General features: G+C 38.0%; 1 protein-coding gene across 1 annotated transcript in view; it reads right to left on the bottom strand.

The window, feature by feature from the left end:
• The window catches only part of LOC103471737 (protocadherin gamma-C5-like), a 256,760-nt gene extending 246,168 nt beyond the window's left edge, over window positions 1–10,592 (bottom strand). The window contains exon 1 of the mRNA XM_017307057.2: window positions 8,103–10,592. Coding sequence (XP_017162546.1) covers window positions 8,103–10,490 — 2,388 coding nt within the window. The 5' untranslated portion in view covers window positions 10,491–10,592. The remainder of the gene's footprint in view (window positions 1–8,102) is intronic.
• Between the last annotated feature and the right edge of the window lie 5,416 nt (window positions 10,593–16,008).

The following is a 16,008-nucleotide window of genomic DNA, read 5'->3' as shown; positions in this document are numbered from 1 at the left end:
TTTTCACTCTACGCTCTCTAAATCGTTAATAACACAGCCTTTAATTATGTGGTTCACGTTTCGCATTTCAAAACCATTTCAGTATATTACACAATGTAGCGGTTGAGAAAAGCAAAACCTTAAATGTTAGAGAAACGTTGGAAATTAACTTTACCGTTTATTATTATTATTATTATTATTATTATTATTATTATTATTATTATTATTATTATTATTATTATTATTATTATTATTATTATTATTACTAATGAAAATAAAAATCAGAATGACACTACTACTAAATAAAGAATAATAATACCCTAAATAAGATTATATTATATTATATTATATTATATTATATTATATTATATTATATTATATTATATTATATTATATTATATTATATTATATTATATGCTTTGCAGGTTGATGAAAGAAACAGTATGCAGGTTTAACATGTTGTGAGAAAATTTTCAATAACCCAGCCACACTAAACTGAATTGTGTTTATTACAAAATGATTCAGCACCACAGACACGTACTTTCACAAAAGTCAAGATGGTAGAAATGTAGCAAATATGATGCTGACAACAAAGAATTCAATGCAAAGGAAATTAAGTATATTCAAGACAGTATCTCAAAATATGACTATATCACCTATCTAATATAGCCATTTCCACTCCCACTCCCTCCCTCCTGTGGAGTGGAAATTAAACTTCAAATGACTTGGTAAAATTTTGTATGACAAGGATTTGAGATCAATAGAAAGTGAAAAAAGAAATTCCAGAGGCAACAAATATGTGTTTCAAATATCTGATGCAATTTTTTGCAATAAAAATTGAAGTGTATCCGGCCGACAGGAACGTGATTTAATGTCGTCCTGAAATAATTAACCGTTGCAAAGTTAGTCGACAATATTGAATACAATACCAGCAGTCAGAATAACTTTTGCAAAACCCTTAGTTACAATGACTCAAGTTAAAATTGAAGGAAAAAAATATTCTGAATGATATGGCAACACAAAAACTAAAACACATTAGTTTCCTACCTCTTCAGGTGTCTCCAGGCCTTCAAAGGGATCAGCAAACTTTGTCGGACTTTTCCTCAGAGTCTGGTCAGCAGGCAGCGTGTTGTCATTGTAAGATGATACAAACTTAAAGTCACTGGTTCTAGATCCTGTTGTCAGGTAGGCATCGTAATTGTAGTTGCTGTGTAAAGTCCCTGTACCGTCAACATCTGCATAACTTGGAGGTAGATAAGCTCCAGGAATGGCTACTGCTCCATCAAACAACAGTCTGGGCTTTCTTCTGCGACAAAACTTCACACCAAGGATGATAATGATGAAGGTCAGGAAAAAGGTGGACACAGAAACCAGGGCAATGATCAGATAAGACGTCAGCTTGGAGTTCTTCTCATCATAAGAAATGTCTTTCAGTTCTGGGACTTCAGCCAAGTTATCAGAAATAAGTAAAAACATGGCACAAGTGACAGACAGAGAGGGCTGTCCATTATCTTTCACTGCAACAATCAGGTTCTGTTTCATGCTGTCAGATTCTGAAATGTCCCGCTGTATCCGCAGTTCTCCGCTGTGAATATCAATACTGAAAAGTCCAGGATCTGTGGCTTTGACTATATGATAGGACAGCCAGGCGTTCTGTCCAGAGTCTGCGTCCACTGCTATCACTTTGGACACAAGAGACCCTCCATGTGCAGTTCTGGGGACTAACTCCGTCATAAAAGATCTGCCATCTGGGGCAGGATACAGTATCTGAGGAGAGTTGTCATTCACATCTGATATGAACACACTGACAGTCACATTGCTGCTTAGAGGAGGAGAACCATTGTCTCTGGCCATCACTTGGACTTTAAAACTCCTGAACTGTTCATAATCAAATGACCTCACAGTGTGGATCACTCCAGTGTCTCCATTAACAGATAGATAGGAGGACACCGAGGCACCATTCACCTCACCAGGTAACAGAGAATAAATCACTGTACCGTTTTGTCTCCAGTCAGGATCTTGAGCAGAAACAGTACATAAAGTGGAGCCAGGTTTGTTATTTTCACTCACATATGCGCTGTAGGACTGTTCCTCAAACACAGGTGGGTTGTCATTGATGTCAGCTACAGATAATTGAATAGTTTTAGAGGAGGACAGAGGTGGAGAGCCCTCATCGGTGGCAGTTATTGTAATGTTGTAATCAGACACTAGTTCTCGGTCCAGTTGTCCTGTGATCACCAAAGAATAATAGTTTTTAATAGAAGGAACTAATTTAAAAGGGACATTTTGCTGGATGGAGCAGCGGACCTGTCCATTTTTCTCAGAATCTCTGTCCTGGATGTTAATAACACCCACTTCTGTACCAGGTGACACGTTTTCTGGTGTCGGATTGGAAAGGGTTTTCACATAAATAGCTGGTGTATTATCATTTACATCGATAACATCTATTAATACTTTAGCATATGAAGTTAGTCCTAATCCATCTTTTGCTTGTATCCTAATTTCAAAAGAATTATTGTCTTCAAAGTCTATCTCTCCAGTTACTTTTATTTGTCCCATCTTTGGATCAATAGAAAATAAAATGACGTCATCCCCAGATACGTGTCCAAACTGATATGTTACATCTCCGTTCACACCTTCATCGGCATCAGTTGCACTCACAGTAATAACCAGTGTCCCTGGTGGAGAGTTTTCAGGCACACTTGCTTTATAAACAGCATGAGTAAACACTGGGGCGTTATCATTAGCATCCAGCACTGTTACATGTATGACTACAGTACCTGATTTCTGGGGAGATCCGCCATCTATAGCTGTTAAAAGCAAACTTAACTCTCTTTCTTTCTCGCGATCAAGTTTATTCTCCAGTACTAATTCAACGTTATTGCTGTCAACCGCGAGAACAAAATGATTGTTCTTTTGTAAGATGTATCTTTGTACAGTATTTTGACCTACATCTGCGTCATGGGCCTCTTCGATAGAGAAGTGGTTACCTCTTTCAGCTGACTCCTGAATTTCCATTTCGATTAAATTTTCTCTAAATCTTGGCGAGTTATCATTTACATCTACTACATGAAGACTGATTCGATGAAGCTCTAGAGGATTTTCTAACACCAGGTCGATCGTCACCACACAGGAGGGTTTCTTACCGCAAAGGCTTTCTCTGTCAATTCTGTCCGACGTGATTAAATCCCCGGTGTTCGTATTAACGTCACAGAAACGTTTACGAGCCCCTTCAATATCTACACGAGCCTTTCGGGAAGAAAATGTCCCAAGATTAAGTCCGAGATCCTTGGCAATATTTCCAATAACAGATCCACGTTTCATCTCCTCCGGAATAGAATAGCTCAGATCTCCTCGAACAAGAGGCATTGTGACAATTATGACAAAAAAGCTGATGATCAGAAATAGCGCAGAATATCCTTTGTCTCCCATCCTTAGCATTAATGGTCCCCAGGTAACAACAGAAACAATACTACCGTCCGAAAAAGAACACTGTATAGGAAATAAGATGCGGAATACACTAAAAGTAGACAGTGCCCTAAATGTTCAAGCGTTAGCCGCTTCTGCATCAAGGCTTTGTCTGCTTTTTTGCACTAATGGGTGGAGTGCCAAAGATTAAGTTGTTGTGGATGAGCCAACAGCGACACCGAGAGTTATTTTTGAATGATAGTCAAAAAATTATTTACGTTGACTTACATTGCTAATTTTAAATGCATTTCAGTACAGGTCACACTGGAAAATTTACAAAAAGGGAACCTGAAAAGATGGATAATAGTGAAATTAACTTGAAGAAATTGCCTAAATTAATATGGTAATGGATTATATTATATTATATTATATTATATTATATTATATTATATTATATTATATTATATTATATTATATTATATTATATTATATTATATTATATTATATTATATTATATTATATTATATTATGTCTTGTGGTATGATGAAACATAGAGCTATGCAGGTTTACCGTATGTTTTAAGAAATAAAATTGAAGCGTCTACCACACTCAGGTCTATTAAATTATGTAAAAAAAAATTTAACAAACTAGAAATTACTTTTGGTGCTGTAAACTGAAACTGTTTAGGTTTGTTTCAGAAACCACGGAAATGTTCTTTGACAAAAGACAAGATTGAAGAAATGTACCATATTGTGGCACCAATGTTCTCAACATCCAACAAAAACTATTCAAGACAGTATCTTAAAATAAGACTACAAGTTTTTGAATTCAAATTCCACCTTATTGAGGAGCGGTAATGACATTTCAACTTGATTTGTGACCGGATGTGCGAACAGAATAGAAAGATAAAACACAACTCTCAGCGGCACCAAAAACTTAAGTAAATATAAGATGTTTTGCAATAAAGCTGGAACCCTATAACACCTATAGGAGTGTGACTGAATAAGGTCATAAAATAATGAACAGACATTATGTTAGTCGACAATGCTGATTAAAACACAAGAGGCAATTTTGCAACAAAAAATAACTCAAGTTACATCGCACCTATTACATTAAAATGTGTATGCAATAAACACGACAAAAAAAATACACCTTAGCTTCCTACCTCTTCAGGTGTCTCTAGTCCTTCAAAGGGATCTGTAAATATTGTCGGACTTTTCTTCAGAGTCTGGTCAGCAGGCAGCGTGTTGTCATTGTAAGATGATACAAACTTAAAGTCACTGGTTCTAGATCCTGTTGTCAGATAAGCGTCATAATTGTAGGTGCTGCGTAAAGTTCCTGTGCCGTCAACATCTGCGTAATTAGGAGGGAGATAAGCTCCGGGGATGGCTACTGCTCCATCAAACAACAGTCTGGGCTTTCTCCTCCGACAAAACCTCACACCCAGGATTATGATGATGAAGGTCAGAAAAAAGGTGGAAACAGAAACCAGCGCGATGATCAGATAAGACGTCAGCTTGGAGTTCTTCTCATCATAAGAAATATCTTTCAGTTCTGGCACTTCAACCAAGTTATCAGAAATAAGTAAATACATGGAACAGGTAGCAGACAGAGAGGGCTGTCCATTATCTTTCACTGCAACAATCAGGTTCTGTTTCATGCTGTCAGATTCGGAAATGTCCCGCTGAGTCCTGATCTCTCCACTGTGCAGATCAATACCGAAAAGTCCAGGATCTGTGGCTTTGACTATATGATAGGACAGCCAGGCGTTCTGTCCAGAGTCTGCGTCCACCGCTATCACTTTGGACACCAGAGATCCTCCATGTGCAGCTTTAGGGACCAGCTCGGTCATGAAGGAGCTACCTTCTGGTGCCGGGTATAGAATCTGAGGAAAGTTGTCATTTACATCTGATATGAACACACTGACAGTTACATTGCTGCTCAGAGGCGGAGAACCATTGTCTCTGGCCATCACTTGGACTTTAAAACTCCTGAACTGTTCATAGTCAAATGACCTCACAGCGTGGATCACTCCTGTGTCTCCGTTAACAGATAGATAGGAGGACACCGAGGCACCGTTCACCTCACCAGGTGACAGAGAATAAATCACTGTACCGTTTTGTCTCCAGTCAGGATCTCGAGCAGTAACGGAGCATAAAGTCGAGCCAGGTTTGTTATTTTCACTCATATATGCACTGTAGGACTGTTCCTCAAACACAGGTGGGTTGTCATTGATGTCACCTAAAGATAACCTAATAGTTTTAGAGGAGGACAGAGGCGGAGAGCCCTGGTCAGTGGCAGTGATTGTAATGTTGTAATCAGACACTAGTTCACGGTCCAATTGTCTTGTGGTCACCAGAGAATAATAGTTTTTAATCGAAGGAACTAAACTAAAAGGAACGGTTTGCTGGATGGAGCAGCGAACCTGTCCATTATTTTCGGAATCTCTGTCCTGCACATTAATGATGCCCACCTCTGTACCAGGTGACACATTCTCCGGTGTGGAATTCGAAAGGGATTTGACATAAATAGCAGGTGCATTATCATTTTCGTCTTTAATTTCTATTACTACTTTAGCATATGAGGTCAATCCTAATCCATCTTTTGCCTGTAGTCTGATTTCAAAAGAACGTTTATCTTCAAAGTCTATCTCACCAGTTACTTTAATTTGCCCAGTCTTTGGGTCAATAAAAAATAAACTTATCTCATGATCAGATACGTGTCCAAACTGATATGTTACGTCTCCGTTCACTCCTTCATCGGCATCAGAAGCACTAACAGTAATAACCAGTGTTTCTGGTGGAGAGTTTTCAGGTACAGTTGCTTTATATACAGTCTGTGTAAATACTGGGGCGTTATCATTAGCATCCAGCACTGTTACATGTATGACTACCGTACCTGATTTCTGAGGAGATCCGCCATCTATAGCTGTTAGAAGCAAACTAACGTCCCTTTGTTTCTCGCGATCAAGATTTTTCTCAAGGACTAATTCAACCTTATTGCTATCCACAGCGAGACCAAAATTATAATTGTTCTGTAAGATGTATCGTTGTACATCATTTTGACCTATATCTGCGTCGTGGGCTTCCTCGATAGAAAACCGGTTGCCTTTGTCTGCAGACTCTCTTATTTCCATTTCAATCAAATTTTGTCTAAATTTGGGCGAGTTATCATTTACATCTTGTACACGAAGACTGATACGATGAAGCTCTAAAGGATTTTCTAATACCAAGTCGATTTTCATGATACACGAGGGTTGCTTCTCACAAATGCTTTCTCTGTCAATTCTGTCTGATGTAATTAATTCCCCGGTGCTCATTCTAATGTCAAAGTAATGCTTACGAGCCCCTTCGATATCCACACGGGCCTTCCGGGAAGAAAATGTATTCAGATCAACTCCAAGGTCCTTGGCAACATTTCCAATAACGGATCCTCGTTTCATCTCCTCTGGAAAAGAATAGCTCAGATCTCCTTGAACGAGAGGAGGTATTATAAAAATAGCAGCAGAAAAGAAAACTGGAAAAAGCACCGAAAATCCTATGTCTCCCATCTTCCGTGCAAATGGTTACCAGAATAAAACGGAAACAATTCCACAGAGCGATAACACAATATTAACAAGATGTTGCAAAAATAATCCGTGTAGAGAGTCCAGTATTTTAAATGTTCAAGTGTTGAACAGCTTCTGCGACAAGGCTGTAGCTGCTCCCTGTGCACTAATGAGTGGAGCGGTAAGGATGATAGTTATTGGGTGAGCCAACAGCGACACCGTGAGTTGTTTTTGAATGTTATAACATTGCATTCCATGTTCTCCGAATCAAAATATCTCAGCATTTATTGACATGATCCACATTAAACATGTTGTATACATTTCATAATGGAAGAATGACAAAAAACAAGACGTTAACAAATGTTCGTAACAACGGGAAGAAGCTAATTAAAAGCCAGAATTTGTCAATAGTGCTTTGAGTTGTCATAAATTTGACTCAATTAAAAGCTTCAATGATGAAATTTGAGTTGCGTAAATCTTTGGATTGGAAATGCGTAACGCAAGTGACACTTCATAATTGGAAGCAATTTATTTCAATATATTATTCGCCACGTTTCGACAATAAACAACCAATGGTAGATTAAACTGTTTTATAACATAAATGATTAAAGCGAATGAAAACGACGTTAATAATTGTTAAGCGGAAAAAGCAGATCATTGCGTCAGCACCAAGGACATATACTTTGAGAAAAGACAACATTAAAGAAACATTTCAACCATTATGTGGCACCTTAATTCAAATAAGAACAAACTGTTGAATAAATATCATAATATGACAAAACAAACTTCTTGAAATTCAATTACCACTCTCATGTTGACTGGTAATCAAATATCAATTTAGTTGAGGAAACATTGTTGAACAAATCATTCCAAGGATATTTCTTAATACTGAAAACGTTGAGAACCTCCTAAAGCATGTTGCAAAAACGTCTACGATTATTCGTAAAAATTAGGTTAATTACTGGAACTTGACTGAATTACATTAAAAAATAAACAAGCTGTGTTGTGATAGTCTATGTTAACGACGGCACCAGAAATCGGAACACATTTGGCATAAAGGCAACTTTATTGGCGTACAAATAAATAGAAATGCAGGAAATAAGAAAACTTATGAGAAAAGGAAACAATGTAAAATAATCCCTCAACCAAAAAAAATTTGGTTTCCTACCTCTTCAGGTGTCACAAGTCCTTCGAAGGGATCGGCGAATTCTGCCGGGATTTTCTCGGGAGTCTGGTCAGCAGGCAGCGTGTAATCATTGTAAGATGAAACAAACTTAAAGTCACTGGTTCGAGATCCTGTTGTCAGGTAGGCGTCATAATTGTAGGTGCTGCGCAAAGTTCCAGTGCCATCCACATCTGCGTAATTGGGAGGGAGATAAGCTCCGGGGATGGCTACTGCTCCATCAAACAACAGTCTGGGCTTTCGTCTGCGACAAAATCTCACACCCAGGATGATGATGATGAAAGTCAAAAAGAAGGTGGACACAGAAACCAGCGCGATGATCAGATAAGAGGTCAGCTTGGAGTTCTTCTCATCATAAGAAATGTCTTTTAGTTCAGGCACTTCAGCCAAGTTATCAGAAATAAGTAAATAAATTGCACAGGTGGCAGACAGAGCGGGCTGTCCATTATCTTTCACTGCAACAATCAGGTTCTGTTTCATGCTGTCAGAGTCGGAAATGTCCCGCTGAGTCCTGATCTCTCCACTGTGTAAATCGATATTGAAAAGTCCAGGATCTGTGGCTTTGACGATGTGATAGGAAAGCCAGGCGTTCTGTCCAGAGTCTCCGTCCACTGCTATTACTTTGGACACCAGAGATCCTCCGTGTGCAGCTTTAGGGACCAGTTCAGTCATGAAGGAGCTGCCCTCTGGGGCGGGATACAGGATCTGAGGAGAGTTGTCATTCACATCTGATATGAACACACTGACGGTGACATTGCTGCTCAGAGGCGGAGAACCATTGTCTCTGGCCATCACTTGAACTTTAAAACTCCTGATCTGTTCATAATCAAATGACCTCACAGCGTGGATCACTCCTGTGTCTCCGTTAACAGATAGATAGGAGGACACCGAGGCACCGTTCACCTCACCAGGTAAAAGAGAATAAATCACTGTACCGTTTTGTCTCCAGTCGGGATCTCGCGCAGAAACGGAGCATAAAGAGGATCCAAGTTTGTTATTTTCACTCACATATGCGCTGTAGGACTGTTCCTCAAACACAGGTGGGTTATCATTGATGTCAGCTACAGATAACTGAATAGTTTTAGAGGATGACAGAGGTGGAGAGCCCTCATCAGTGGCAATGATTGTAATGTTGTAATCAGATACTAGTTCACGGTCCAGGTGTCCTGTGGTCACCAGAGAATGATAGTTTTTAATAGAAGGAACCAACTTAAAAGGGACGTTTTGCTGGATGGAGCAGCGGACGAGTCCATTTCTCTCAGAGTCTCTATCTTGAACATTAATAATTCCCACCTCTGTACCAGGTGGTATGTTTTCAGGTGTGTTGCTGGACATGGAGTTTAGATAAATAGCTGGCGCATTATCATTCACGTCAATAACGTCTATTAACACTTTAGCATATGATGTCAGTCCTAAGCCATCTTTGGCTTCAACGCTAATGTCAAATGAAATTGTTTCTTCAAAGTCAATCACGCCCGTTACTTTAATTTGTCCAGTTTTTGGATCAAGCGAAAATATATCTACATTTTCTTCTGATACATGTCCAAAGTCATAAATCACGTCTCCGTTCGCTTCTTCATCTGCATCAGTAGCACTAACAGTAATTACCAGTGTTTCTGGTGGTGCGTTTTCGTGCACACTTGCTTTATAAACAGCCTGAGTAAACACTGGGGCGTTATCATTAGCATCCAGCACTGTAACATGGATAATCACAGTACCCGATCTCTGCGGAGATCCGCCATCTATAGCTGTTAGAAGCAAATTAATTTCCTTTTGTTTCTCTCGATCGAGATTATTTTCCAATTGTAGCTGAACCCTTTTACTATCCGCTGAAAGTATAAAATTACTATTATTTTCAAGTACGTATCTTTGAACGTCGTTTTGACCCATGTCCGCATCATGGGCTTCCTCGATAGAGAAGCGGCTCCCTTTTTCTGCAGACTCCCTTATTTCCATTTCAATTAAATTCTTTTTGAATTTAGGCGGATTGTCATTCACGTCTTGGACATGAATACTGACTCGATGAAGCTCCAAAGGATTTTCTAACACCAGGTCGATTTTCACGACACAGGCGGGTTTCTTACCACAAAGGCTTTCTCTGTCCATTCTGTCCGATGTGATTAAATCCCCGGTGTTCATATTAATATCACAACAGCGTTTCCGAGTCCCTTCAATATCCACGCGGGCCTTTCGAGAAGATAATGTATTGAGATCAACTCCAAGATCCTTGGCAATATTTCCAATAATGAATCCCAGCTTCATCTCTTCTGGAAAAGAATAGCTCAGGTCTCCTTGGACGAGATGTCTTGTCCCAATAAGGGAAACAAAGAAGTGGATCAGAACAAGCACCCTAAACCGTTCGTGTCCCATCATCGTAAAACAATGCGTTTGCAGGTGTTTGCAGAAATGCTTTAAAAATTGACCAAATTATCGCTCAGCACGAAACACAATGAAAAGCACAATCTTTGTCATCTTAGTAAAGCTATGGCAGTAGGTGGAGAAATGTGCTCCACTTGTATGTTAGCCCACAGCGGCACCGTGAGTCGGTTTTCATCACTTACACCTTAATATTTTCCCCTCAATGTCAAAAACACCATCCTCAAAACAAACAAAAAAACACAAGAAAAGCAATAAAAACGCAGAATGCAAAAAAAAGTTTGTGTGCATAAAGTCAAGTAAATCTATTAAAAATGTTTCCCATGTTTTCAGTGAGACCGAAGTGCAAACAGTAAAAGTCTTGTTTAATTTCCCCACGCATAAGCGCCACACTTTCAGTCTTAAAAGTGGTGGTTTCAGTACCACGGACAGAGACAGCTAATGCTCACGTTATAGGAAGATTTCATCTCAAAGCCTAAATAAGAGAACTGAACAAAATTCCACGATAAATTAACCAAAAGTATACAAACACATATGTAACTGCATTAAATATAAAATATTTAGCAAACATGCAAATTAGTGTTCTGCGTCTCAATGCCCAAATATAATCTAGGACAGGGCCGTGCAGAGACCACTAAAGGGGCAGATGCTCAACAACAAAAAAAGGGCACATCTAACCGCATTCTAGGACAGAATATTAACAAAGCCACTCAGCTTTCAGAGTTTAATAAACAATGATAAATTACAAAAATGTTACATATACAATCAAAGCTAACGAACATCTCCATATAGAGCATAACACTATGCCTATGTAAGATATTTTATTAGTAATTTCTTTCTGCAGGTCTATTTTGTTATAGGAAAGTACTGCAATATTCAAACCTGCAATTTAGCAAGATACGTGAATCAGAGCTGGACCAGACATATTTTGTATTTACAAAATTACTATTACTACTATTACTATTAAAAATATAAACAAGGGCACAATGCAACCTTTTAGTGTAGAGTAATCTATTAAGAAGAGCTGCCTGTTTGCTGCAGTGGAGATGAAGACGGTCCATTCAGGAAAGCAGAGCTGCATCAAACTTTAAAGTGGAACTGCAGAAAAACGAAAGCAAAAATTGAATTGTTAATGTTTACCACCATGAGAAAGGTCTACTGAGTTTTGCTTAAAAAGACTTAAAAAAATTTTAATCACACATTTTGACTCCTGAAGTTAACTTTTGTTGCAAAACAAACTTATTTGCACTTGTCAGAAATCTTTTCTTGCTATTCTAAGTTTTTGTTTGTGACTCAAAAGTTTTGCTTGTGAATCTCACATTTTACCAAATGTTTATGTTTGGTAAAAAATTAGATATTTAATTAAAAAAAAGTATTTTAAACAAAACTTTTTTTTAAAGGAATCATTACAATTCCAAAAGTTTTGATTACAATTTTATTTTACTTAACTGAGGTTAGTTTTTTTTTTTCCATCCATCCATCCATCCATCCATCCATCCATCCATCCATCCATCCATCCATCCATCCATCCATCCATCCATCCATCCATCCATCCATCCATCCATCCATCCATCCATCCATCCATCCATCCATTTACTTTACACCCTTGTCCCTCAGTGAGGTCGGTAGGGTTTTTTTTTTTTCCATTGAATAATTAGGAAACAAATTTAACTTCATACTCTGTGAACCAGACCCTAAATTTAGTCACACTTGTATTACATTCATTATATCTATCATGGTAATTCAGGGTGAGATATTTTTTATGTCTAAATGAATATCCTTGTTGGACTATTATTTAAGTGCAATGTACATTATGCAGCAAAGGAAATTAGAAGATCGGATATATCCATTATGTTGATGATAGGTTTTGGACGGGCGATGTGCCCTTATTGCATAAGCAATACTAAAGAAGGACTGATATCATTAAAGATACAGGGGAGAAGCTTTTTAGTTATCTAGCTTTGCTAGCAAAGTCGTTAGCTATCAGCTAGCCAGTAGCACAACAACAACAGCCTAATGTCTGTATGATAAAAATACTGAATCAATAGATAAGAACAGTTTTTCCTCACCTGGCTGTCTCCTCCTGCTCAGTAGTTCTTCAGAGAAAGGCAGACGCAGAGGCCTGTCAGTGTCTGTTGTATTTCATAACCTCTCTGCTTAAACCTCGACTCCGAGCTTAAGCAGAAACGATACTTGAATGTTTTCCGTCATCTGACAAGTAGCAAGTCTACTCCACTTTATTCACCAAAACATTTTTTTTAATAATTCACCAAAAACTGTTCTGTAATCTGGAACGTTTGCTACGTTGAGCTCCGCAGTTAGTCACCTTATCAGTTAGCCACGAGAGGCAATTGCGTCACAGGCAAAAGGTCAAAGGTAACAAGGTGACCGACTTATTATGTTGTACAAACAAGAAACAAAAAAGCAAAGAATTTTAGCACATGTTTTTATGTGTCAGAAGAGGGCTTAGGAAATAATAATACCAAAGAAAAAAATAACATTTACCAAAAGGGCCCTTCGGGGCAAGGAGCAAAAAGGGCAGGTGCTCAAGCACCCCCAGCTCTCCCCTCTGCACGTGCCTGCTCTAGGATAAACTGAACCAATGGTCATCGAGAGCCTCATTTACAAAGACTTGGAGAAGCTAGCTACTGAACATGCGCTGAAATTGAGAAAAGTGCTCATAAATCCAGATGTTTTAATCCGTGAGTGCTGACGGATCCACACAGACCTTATTTGTACACCCCATTCTACGTGTAATCAAGCAAACTTGTAGGTATAAATTGTGCAGTTAGTTCATCCTAACTGCACAAACTTTTAATGTTCTCGCAAGAAGAACTTAATAGTATAGGTCCTTCTCAAAAAATTAGCATATTGTGATAAAGTTCATTATTTTCCATAATGTAATGATAAAAATTAAACTGTTATATATTTTAGATTCATTGCACACAAACTGAAATATTTCAGGTCTTTTATTGTTTTAATACTGATGATTTTGGCATACAGCTCATGAAAACCCAAAATCTCTGTCTAACCTAAATATTTTTATCAATATATTATGGAAAATAATGAACTTTATCACAATATGCTAATTTTTTGAGAAGGACCTGTATTTCTATGTGTGTCATATAAACAGAGCCAGCAAGCATTTATGTGCAAAATCAGATAACAACAATGTCCACCATTTACATCAATCGCAAACAACTACTGTCTTTTTTTTTTTTTTTTCTTAACAGAGAATGATCTGCAACCAATTTTTTCAGCTAATGGTAAGAATGCAGCCTGGAGTATACATTTGATTATTTTACATATCCTACAAGGTTGAACATGCCATCTACCAAAATATGTGTCCCCACCTCCGATGTGAAAGTTATGATCAGAAGTACAGGGGTGGATACATTTGAAAGTTTGTTTTTCTTTAGTACATGGGTACAATTTCTAAGGTCACTCTTCAATATTTAACACGTTTCAGTTCTGACATGCAATATCTTTATATTTGATTCCATAAATGGTGATCCAGAGTTACCTTTCCACAGTCAAACTGACAGCAACAACAATGACGAAAACACTTACCAAAGAGAGAATAAAAAAGCTTAAGCTTAAAGTGCATATTTAAGGTTCTTGGCGTTGACTCTTTTTCCTTGAAATCTATGTTTCAGTTGCAAATAGTCTTTGTATAATTGATAATTCTGAATCCCTGGTCCTAAAAGGTTTTCATAGTGATGTCAAACAAACTGTTCATATATTCCTTTTCATATGCAAAGTGAATATTTCAGTTATCCTACAAGGCTGAATATGCCATTTGGCAAAATATGTGTCCCCTTCCAAAATACATGAATAGCTATTTGAGTACTTGATCAAGGAAACATCTAGCAGTTCCAAGACAAAGGGCCCTTGAGGCCAGGAATATTTTATCTGAGCTAGATGAGAAATAATTTGTAAAAAGCTACAGAAGTAGTGTCTATATCAAAAACTTAAAAAACAGGACATCATTCTGAAAAAAAAAGAAACATTTTTTGAAACATGTAGATAATGCTTGAGAATCAACAAGTTTCAGAAATAATTGCTCTCCTTTTAAAAAGGGATTTTATTTTACAAGAGGGAGTGACGGCAAGAAGTTGATGTCATTTGCCTCCACACAAGTCCAAAGCAAGAACTTGTGGAACTCAGAACCATCACCAAGTCCTGGCGAGACGTCCTGTAGGTCTGCTAGTGGCTGGGGAGTTTCAACTTGAAGAAGCAGGTGAGAGCCACTGCGGAAGCTGAAGTTACAACCTCCACACAGAGGTTTCTTGTTGGTAGTTTCCACCCGACCCAAAACTTCATCAGGTCACTCAGGCACTGAAATGTAAACAATGTATGAATTATTTTTTATCGGGTTCCTGGATTTGTGCTTTTCTTCCCTTCGTCTGAGCTGGGCTTTATTGTTTATTTCAAACATTCACTTTCATCTCCTTTCCCTGTGCTGTTTTGTAAAATAAAAGCAGAGGAGAGAAGTGAGGAGGGAGAGAAACATGACCAGTTGATACGAACAGTAAGGTCCAGCTCGCACTGACATGGAATGAAACAAATACACATCAATGTGCTAAACATAAAAAATATTCTGTTACTGTAGAAACTAGGGCTTTTATGAGAAGATAACTGATTTAAACAGGAATAAAATATAAAGACCATTTATTGCCTTCTATGAATTTTCTCAAAAATCCAGTGAAGAGGCAATTTTTTTTTTGCAATGTATTAATTTCTTCCTCCTTGTTACTGTTGCAGTTTGGTTGTGGCTGTGGATCACCATCAACAGGGGATGAAATACAAACATATTTCATGTCAGTAATGTCATTTATGTAAAATCACTTTGTGTATATTAGACGTGTGATTTATTTGATTTAATACATTGCTATAATACTTTATCATTTAATGACCACAAATTTATAATTAATAATATGCAAGGACTGTTATTACTAAGGCTTCTGCAGACAGACTCTGTCTAACAACTACCTTATTCACAAGAAATTCAACTACGTGGAAAGGCCCCAGCCTGACGTAAAGCAGCACGAAGAAGTGCTACCCGGTAGCTTAGCTTGTGTTGATAGTTCCACAAATAAACCAATTAACATTAATAATTAAACAAAAAAAACCTTCTCGTAACATGGGGATAAACACCTCAATGTTAAGTCAGATATTTTACTTACTTACATGAACTAGGAGGTCCCTGGCAAGAGAACCAGATCCACTGGGTAGAGGAAGACATATTGTAGAGCTAAATGAATAGTCTCACTGTTCAGAACTGCATGCTACCATATAAACACATGGATAAAGTCCACTAAAGGTCAAAGTCCGATATTCTAAGTCGAAGTTAATTTGTAAGTCAAAGATATGAAAACACTGAATAGCTTTTTGAATGGGCTTCTTGCTTTTAAAACCGATGTGCTGTGAGGTTTTAACCAGGAGATGGCGCCTTTACTCCTGACTCCTTCGTCGCTTCTGCATTTAGAGCAGGTGCTTTAAACAGCAGCAAATA

Source organism: Poecilia reticulata, chromosome 10 (assembly GCF_904066995.2).
Source record: "Poecilia reticulata chromosome 10, P_reticulata-male-v2, whole genome shotgun sequence".
NCBI lineage: Eukaryota > Metazoa > Chordata > Actinopteri > Cyprinodontiformes > Poeciliidae > Poecilia > Poecilia reticulata.
The sequence above is the reverse complement of the archived record's forward strand: the minus strand, read 5'-3'. Positions and strand labels throughout refer to the sequence as shown.